Here is a 9,083-nt window from a genome sequence, read left to right as displayed (position 1 = left end):
CAGGGGAGAACGGCCAATTCCCCCTTAAACTTAGTTACTTTATCGGATTTATACACATAACTTTGAGTCGTGCTTATAACTACGTGAACTTAACTAAATTTTGAATTTCCTACACAAACATTCCAAATCCGATCAAAACCATCAAATCGACAAACGGTGTTAGTATTCCGGCCACGTAAGCATCGTGTCATTAAAAAAAAAATTTTAAAAACGCAGAAGAGGATTTGAACTCCCGACCTTTACCATCAATGCCCAAACTGAATGCCAACTAAGCTATCACAATTTTCGTTGTACACTCTTACATATACATTTATATATAACGAATGAAGATGTAACAAACTAATATGTTCAATTTTACTCCACGCCTGTCATCCATCCAATTCATCGTCTCCGATCTAAATTGCCAAGAACACGACAAGGTAACGCAATGTATATCTGATTGTAAAATTCAAAACGAAGTAATATTATAGCAACGAACTAAATCAGTTCAACAAACCCTAGAAAAGAAGAAGAAGAAGTAAATAAATATCTCAAAATCAAACCCAGAATTTACCCACAAAGATATATCACAAAAGAAGAAACAAAATTTCTGGAAAGTTTGAGAAAGCCCAGGAAATAGGGATTGAAGTGGAATTGATTTAAGGAGTTGATGATGGTTTGAGACAAAATTAGTGAAGGAATCTGATAAACAAATTAGGAATATTTCAGAAATCTAATTCGAAATTATGAAATTGATTTTTTCAAATTTAAAATCATCATTCGTTGGAGAGACGATTCTTCTATATGAAGAAACGATGCTGAAACTGAATGTAGGTACGTAAATGGAAGACAAATGACAAATTGACTTTGTGTTTTATATATATATATATATATATATATATGTCAATATGTACAACGAAAATTCTTATAGCATAATTGGCATTGCGTTTGGTCATTGATTGTCAAGGTCGAGAGTTCGAATCTTCAGGTGGGGTTTTTTTTTGTAACTTTAAATGAGACGACGCCTACGTGGCATCCTACTCAGCATCAGTTAACGGAATATTAACACCGTTTGTTGATTTGATGGATTTGACCAGACTAGGTGAGTACCCGCACTACGTGCGGGCTTTCACTTTATATTTTATAATTATAAGTATATAAATGTAAATATTAGGTTAGTTTTTGTTAATAGGCAAGAAGACAAAATTTCTCTTATAAACGAGATTACCCTGATACTAAACATATAAATCTACTTTTTTTTTTTTTCATGTACATTTAGATTTCTAATAGAAAACTGTTCTCACTACACATTATCCTTTTATAATATTCTTTCATTAGTGTTATCCTTAAACCAAAAGAAGAAAACAAAATGCAAAGAAGATCGGAGTACCCGCACTAAAATCAATGATCATGGTATTTAGGTACAAATGTTAAGCATTGCTAATTGGGATGTCGTTTCGTTTGAACAACGATGTTATTAGTTTATAGCAAATAAACAAATAGAACCAAACTTTGATAAGCCTTATTGATTTGTCGAAACATAAATGTAAAATAATTCTCATCTTTAAATTTTTATCGTTGCCACTTTTGCAAAAACAACTAAAACAATACGAACTCCATCACTGAAGAACTCCATCATTGAGGATTTTAGTCCAATAATTTGATGTTAGAGGTTCTGACGTTCTCCTCACTATTTTTTAATATATTATATAGAAAAGTTTTTAAGAGAATAACCTACTCAAAAAATTCCGGAGTATGAGAAACCCCAATAAAATAATTACATTGAAGAAAAAAGAAATAATAATTAAATATAATTAGTATTAATACAATTAAATATGTTAATTTTTTTAATATGTATAATTAAATAATATATGTTCCACTAACTTACATTAATTATTAGTGGACACATGTCAAATGCTAAAGTAATGATGTGTCACTCATATGGAGAGAGTTGACCAACTTTCATATATATGATTTATAATGTTCGTGTGGGAAATGAAAAATTTAGTTAAGTTCATATAGTTATAAGCACGACTCAAAGTTATGTGTATAAATTCGATAAAGTAACTAAGTTTAGGGGGGAATTGACCGTTCTTCCAAAAAAACAGTTTGAGCAAACGAGAAACAAACAAACAATCTGGATTTTGTTTCCAGATTGACCATAGAATAGAATCCGCAGAGGAGCTATGAATTGGTTTAAAAGAGCTAGAAAAAAAAAAACACTTAAAATTCGTTGCATATTAGCGAAGACCAAACTTAAGGTAGTGAATGGTGACAACGTAATCGCGTATTTCCGAAAGAAAAAAATTGAAAACTGCATTTCAAACACTAATCAACATCTATTCTACCAATTTGCGTTTTTATTTTATTTTAAAAAAAAAGTATAATGCGTTTTTCGAAAACAGGTCAAACTCTTTAGACCGCTTTTTAAAACTAGAATGTCCTTTTACCCTGTGGTTCAACAAAATACGCAATGGTTTATATATATTAGTATTATTTTTTATTTTTTAATTATTAAAAACATCTATATATATATGTAATATTTTTATGTAATATTTTTTACCCTAAATACATATACCTTCCTTTCTCTTTTGACAGCATCTTTTCTCTTATAAAATTTCAGGTAATGTTATACTTTTTATGATTGAATTTTTTAAATAATTTAGCAATAATTATGTCAAAAATTTTAATATTTTAATTTAAATTAATTTACCGATTTAAGATTCATAAATATATGAAAATGTTTCTTCATTACCACAAAACAATCACTAGTTTATAATTATTGTGTACCGCAAACAGTTTTTCACCAATCGAATTTTATTTTGTACCGCTTATTTTGTATTAACCGCACTTGTCCCGCAAATATGGCCTTGAATGAAGACATTAAAAAATGCGGATTTCAATAACGTTTTTCCAAAAACGTTTTATGTCACCAATCATATGAGTTCCATATAATTTGCGTTTTCCAAAAAAAGAAGAAAAATATTGCTTACGTTTTTTAAGATAGGGTATTACACTATGGAACGCATATACCTACAACAACTTCAAATTACTTAGTGGTTTTCTCAAATTCCGCACTGAAAAGCAAAATAGTGTTATTTTATTTATTTATTTGAGATTAATAAAGGAGTTTAATAACAACTACATATTTTAACAAATAATATACTTTACTAAAAAAATGTTTTTAATTTAAGTTGTTAATAATTTTCATAAATGATTACTTTTTAGTTTTTAAACATGCCATTTTTGAAAAACAAATTCACTTATGATATATTTTTTACATTTAAAATATATTTTCACGATTTTAATGAATAAAATCAGCTTAATTAATTCTAAATAGATTTTGTTTTTTAAAGTTCATAAGTAAGTAGATGAAAATATCATTTCAATAACAATAAATAAACAATTTAAATTTATAATTATATTATTAGTTATAAATTATATATGTATCCCGCAAATTAGTTTTTCACCAATCAAACATTATTCCGCACCGCTTATTTTGTATAAACCGCACTTGTCCCGCAAATACTTTTCTTCCGCACGTACCGCAGTTGAACCGTACCGCACTATAATACCGCTTTCTCCGCACAGCAAAAAACGTTGTTACCATTCGGACCCTAAAACTTATAAAATGCCTTTGAATTTGAATAAATCATTTTAGGAAACAAAAAAGATAACTCATGTTTTGTAATGTCTATGGAAAAAAGCTGAAAACTCTCTCGGGCACTAACATCGAGGCGCTTCCCATGACCATCTATTCCGGCGCCGGTGAAGCTTATGCTTGCCGGCGTCGGGAGATCTCCTCCTCTTGCTTTTGCTGCGTTTTAATTCTATTTTGCTTTTTTTTTGTTTTTGGCCGTTTTCTCAATCTTCCCAAATCTTCAACCTTTTGTCCATTTTCCACGGTGCTTCAATCCTTAGAGACAGAGAAAGGAAGAGTCCTCTAGTGACACTCCTCCTGCTTTTCCCTCTACTCTCAACATCTATTTCAAAGTCGACAAAAGAAGATTCTTCTAGATCCAGTGGTGTATTACTTAACAAAGCTGAGTTTCGCTTCTTCGCGATGCCCTTTTACTCTAGATCTGGATCTACACCATCTCCTCCAGAAGCTTATTCTCTCCGGAATTCGTCCATGGCAAGAGCTCCACCTCCCCATGCGCATCATTTGGATCCTCCATGGCTTAGTTCCGAGCTATCGGTTTGCTTCTGGTGGCTGGAGGCCCTTGGACCGTCGGTGCCTGCGTTTTCTCCGGTAAAAACAGTGATGGCACATGGCAAAACCCTAATTTTGCTGGAGGTTCCTTTTAATGGACTCGACCCACATAATCAACAACAACAGCAGGGCCCAACGTTTACTCTATTATTGTCCATCTTGAAGAGTTGCGGTCCAACAATAAGAGTCTTGAAGCCCACCTACAAGGTTATTAGCAAAGCCCATCTTCCTTTTGTCCACAACCTAAATGGCGGCCCAACTCCTTTAACTGCTCAACCCAGGCCCAACTGTCTTATTCTTGTGGCCTGGAAAATTATAAGGCAACGTCCCTTTCCATATTTGCCCAGGTTTGATCTAAACTCTCTTTTGTCCTTTCTTAGCCACACTTTGTGTCGTTTTATGGATACAATTGATCGAGGACGTCATTTGGAACATAATTCACCATTGTTGCTAGTTTGGTACAAATGTTTTTTGGGAACCCTGCCCTTAAAATCACCTAGGGCAGTGGCGGATCCAAGGCAAAAAGTTATATGGGGCACCATGGAAGAAAATAACAAAACCTTTAGAAAGAAAACAAAATTGGGAAAAAAATTGTAGCTAAGGGGCATCGAACCCTTCTCCTAAGATACTATGTGGGGCACTTTTAACCAACTGAGCTAAGAGATTTTCTAACAACACTAATCATTTGAATAATATTTATCAATGAGTATAGGGCACGTGCCTCACCTCATTACAATGTGGATCCGCCCCTGACCTAGGGATATTTTCCATGAATTCAATAGATTGAAGAAGAACGGCATTATGGCCCCGTCTCCAAGGAGCAGTGGTTACCGAAGCTTCTTCAATCCGTTTTCCCCATTTCCTCTGAATACTGATTTCAAACAAGTGCATTTAATCAACAGTAAGGCTATTATTCATGAAATTGAAAAAGTACAAGAAGGGGTGATTCAAAAGAAACAACTTTAATGGGCCCAGGATCCAATAAACCAATTGGGTTTATTCCTAGAATTTTCTCCTCCTCGTGTTGTCTTCCAATTTGGTATACAAAGACAAATTTAAACCTTCTCGGCGAAGAAGAAGAAGAAGAAGAGAAAATGGCGATTTGCATGTGTTGCGACTCACATCTCGTATCATCGAAATCGACTATGAATCCATGGAATTCGCCAAAACGAACGAAGCTAGGTTTTGTATTAGTCGGTCGCCGCTTTCCGGCTACTACTATTGTCAAAGCTTCGGCGGTGGATTCACCTGAGAGTTCTTCCAATTTCGCTAAGCGTATGGATCAAGCTTGGATTATCTCACAGGTTCGTATCTCCCGAGATTTGTATAGTATTGCTCCCACTTGTTGCTACTTTGGTATGTATGATTTTGTTGGATCTGATTAATCCACAAGAACTGATCCTTCATGCTTATTACTTGCCTCGTATGGATTTGTATTAGATTAAGAGGTAAATAGTATCAGCAAGTTCTGAAGATCTTGTATTGAGCTGTTCAATATCGAAAATCTGTAATTGCTAAGTACCTTTGGGATATTTTACCAAATATTTTGGGCACAATTCATTTGATTTGTGACATATAAAGATAACACTTTAGCTGCTTCCTAAGCAAACTAATCTCGCAACGCGATGTAGTTTCCTAGTCTTGCTTGTACAATTGTTGGATTATCTACTTATAATATTTCTCTCAAAGAAACCTTTCTTCTTGAATTTTCAGTTTCGTCAAGGTTTAAGATTGAACAAATCGGTCCTGTATTTTTCTAGATGTTAGTTGACGTGTGGTTCGATTCAATGATTTTCTTTTGTCAGCAACCAAGTCCTGTTGGATGTTCATCGTGCAATTCAAAGGGTCATGTTGAATGTAAATGGTGTGCGGGTACAGGATTCTTCATCCTCGGTGATAACATGCTTTGCCAGGTACCCTCAAGGAATACTTCTTGCGTCATCTGCTCTGGACAGGTTTGTAATCCAATAAAACATAATTGCAGACACATTTTTATTGTGTCTTCTGGTTTATATTTCTTCACATTCGGTTTTCTTTTCAATGGGTTTAGGGTTCTGCTAGCTGTAGCGATTGCAAAGGAACGGGGTTTCGTGCCAAGTGGTTGGAAAAACCTCCAGTGCCAACATAACTGATGAACAAAAGCAAGTTAAGTTTTTTGGTCTTTGATGATTTCTTATGGAGCCAAATATGTTTATATTGATTCAAGTGGAATATGAATTATACATGTATTATGTATATATGTGTCAATGTATGTTCATGTATTCATTTCCCACTGTTCTGTTTGTACAACCAAAGGCTACTCAAGAGTTCTTGTAATCAACACACGTGAGTTTTACGATTTCGATCATTAGAGTAGCTCAACGGAAGAACATTAGTAGCACCGGATCGCCTTCGTATATCTTTTGATCTTTTCATGTGGTAGGGTTAAATCATGTGCATCTTCCTTACACTCGTTAAATCTGGGTGTGGTGTTTCTGTAATAGAACTGCGATCATCGTCATTCTTAAAACAATTTCTACCTAACAAATCCAATCTAAGCTAGTTAGTTTAGAAACTGTTTTTTGATTAGTCTTCTTTCGGGAAACCATGTAAATGGGCATTTGATGTCATAATCGTAAATAAGAGATTCTTTAAATGTTACACAATTAGATGCATTTTTTCTTTCTCTGATCCAATTTTTCTATATCATTTTGTGTTATATATCTTTGTATAACATGAAACGTAACGTAACTAAATTTAGTTTTCAAGGAGTATAAAAACAATTGTAGTAACTTATGCATTATTCTTTATTAATCTTTTGTTACTACAGTAATGGATGGAAAACCTTCTTTTAAATAGTACAAGATTGAGATCAACATGGGGATATTCTAGATGCTTGATATAATCGAAATATCGAATACACCAATTCAGAAAATAAAATATTGTTTCTAGTTCTCATAATGATGTTCTCGGAAGCCAAACAAAAAAAGATCCTTGCCAAGATCTCCTCTCTAATTATATTGTAAATGGGGTATTATGTGAGCAATGTCATTGACGAAGCACGCATAACCATTTGACTCTTTGATTACGATCTAGGGAACATTAAACCATAGTTAAATGTTTAATTTCGAGTGTTTCGATTGGACAAGTTGAATTTGATAGTTCCTATTGGGACTAATTTGTGTTTTTTTTAACCTTTTTTAGATTGTGATATATATACCTTTTAATCTCTTGAATAAAAGCGAAATAACATTAATGAAAATACATATTTGGTCAGTTTTTTTTTTGATAAACCCTATTATATTTGGGGAATTATTGCATATTTAGACACTTTCCTCAACTTATTTGTGCCTTTAGACACTTTCAAGGGAGAAGGCACTTTGTGTGGACAATTTGACCAATTTACCCTTTTAACTACGTCTCTCTCGTTACAATCTCTTTGTCTCTCTCCTTCTCCTATCTCTTCTCTCACCTTATCGACAAAATCAAGCGGAGAAAAAAATAACCTTTCCATGATTTTACTCTCTCTCTCTTTTACCATCATCAGTCCATATACCAATTTGGTTCTACTCAAAAAAATTCTAGGATTTTGTTGGAATCTAAGATTCAGATTTTGCTGCAAAATTAATTTGAATCCTTGTCTCTGGGATTGCTTCATTAGTCAAGTTTCGGCTATGGCGGAGTAGAAAACGGCGGACATGTGAATGACGAAGCGAGTACTCGTCGGAGGACGAATGTACGAAGGATTATAAAAAGTTTTTCAGTAACGAGATCGATTTGTTTCCGCCGGAGTTGGGAATTTGTTGAATTTGGAGTATCTTGAGGTGAAGATATCGTCACCGGGTTTTGGCGATGGCTTGTCGTTGGAAAAGCTCAATCCTCTCTAAGAGATTCATCACTCTCGAATCCGAAGAAGCTTCCTCCGTCGCGAAATCAATCGAAGACGAAGCATACGCCGTCGCTTCCGCCGCCGTGATTAGTGACGACGACGAGATCGAGATTCTTAAAACTTATTCTAAAGAGATTAGTAAACGTATGCTTGAATCTGTGAAAGCTAAGACGAATGTGGCTTCTCCTCCACCAAAAGATGGTGGAATTGAATTAGCTGCAGATTCGAGGTTGATTCAAGTGAAGATGTTAAAGAAGATGATGCGAATCCAAAGCTTGACGAGGCTTGAACATGGTGTTGTTCTCTTATCTCTAATTATATTTTAAAAGACTATTTTCTTTGTTCAGATTCGTATGAGATTATCTTTGTAGTGTGACTTGTTGATTTAATTGCATTTCTTAGAAATATGATTAATGTGTGTTCGCTTTGGTTTTGAGTCTTTTGATGTTGGATTCTGGATGATTGTGCTTTTTCTTAATCATAGTAATTAACCATACAGTTACATCCACATGGTCAATACATTATCATACTATACTATGAAAACTCTACAATAGAACTTTGGCTACGTGGTGGCTAGAAAGCGGTGAAAAACTATGTTGATATTGTCCTGTATAAACATTGAGCTTTATGATGGTGCTAAGACTTTAATCGAGTTGGGCTCCAATGTTAATGTTCATCGTATTGCTAAAAATTGACAAATGAAGATTATGTATGAAATTAGGTATGGGAGTTTTTGCAAAGATTGTGATCATGAATTTTTTATAAAAACGAAAAAATATTTCTTATACCAACGAAAAAATAAGAAACAGAAAGTAAGATCATGAAACACTAAAATGTAAGATTAAGAAATAGTTAACCGGGCCTTGTGGCCTAGTGGTAAAGGGGTCACAGCTGTGACTTCCGCCACCGGGATTCAAGGCACGGCCACTGGCAGGTTTACATAGGGGAATTGCCAGCCTCGTGGGATTAGTCTTTGGGCCTAGGAAGCCTTTGGGAGACCCGCGGTTATTCAAAAAAAAAAAA

At 34.3% G+C, this 9,083-nt stretch overlaps 2 protein-coding genes across 2 annotated transcripts; both read left to right on the top strand.

Moving 5' to 3' along the window:
• Nucleotides 1-5,228: 5,228 nt before the first annotated feature.
• On the top strand, nt 5,229-6,547 carry LOC9316704. The gene is made up of 3 exons (XM_021027377.1): nt 5,229-5,496; nt 5,998-6,147; nt 6,243-6,547. The coding sequence occupies exons 1-3, from the start codon at nt 5,287-5,289 to the stop codon at nt 6,318-6,320; spliced, it is 438 nt and encodes a 145-aa protein (XP_020883036.1). The 5' UTR covers nt 5,229-5,286; the 3' UTR covers nt 6,321-6,547.
• A 955-nt stretch (nt 6,548-7,502) lies between these two features.
• LOC9314874 (WPP domain-containing protein 1) lies at nt 7,503-8,562 on the top strand. Its single transcript, XM_021027378.1, has one exon. The coding sequence runs from the start codon at nt 8,024-8,026 to the stop codon at nt 8,384-8,386; it is 363 nt and encodes a 120-aa protein (XP_020883037.1). The 5' UTR covers nt 7,503-8,023; the 3' UTR covers nt 8,387-8,562.
• Nucleotides 8,563-9,083: the final 521 nt, after the last annotated feature.

Source organism: Arabidopsis lyrata, assembly GCF_000004255.2.
Source record: "Arabidopsis lyrata subsp. lyrata unplaced genomic scaffold ARALYscaffold_4, whole genome shotgun sequence".
Taxonomy (NCBI): domain Eukaryota; kingdom Viridiplantae; phylum Streptophyta; class Magnoliopsida; order Brassicales; family Brassicaceae; genus Arabidopsis; species Arabidopsis lyrata.
The sequence above is the reverse complement of the archived record's forward strand: the minus strand, read 5'-3'. Positions and strand labels throughout refer to the sequence as shown.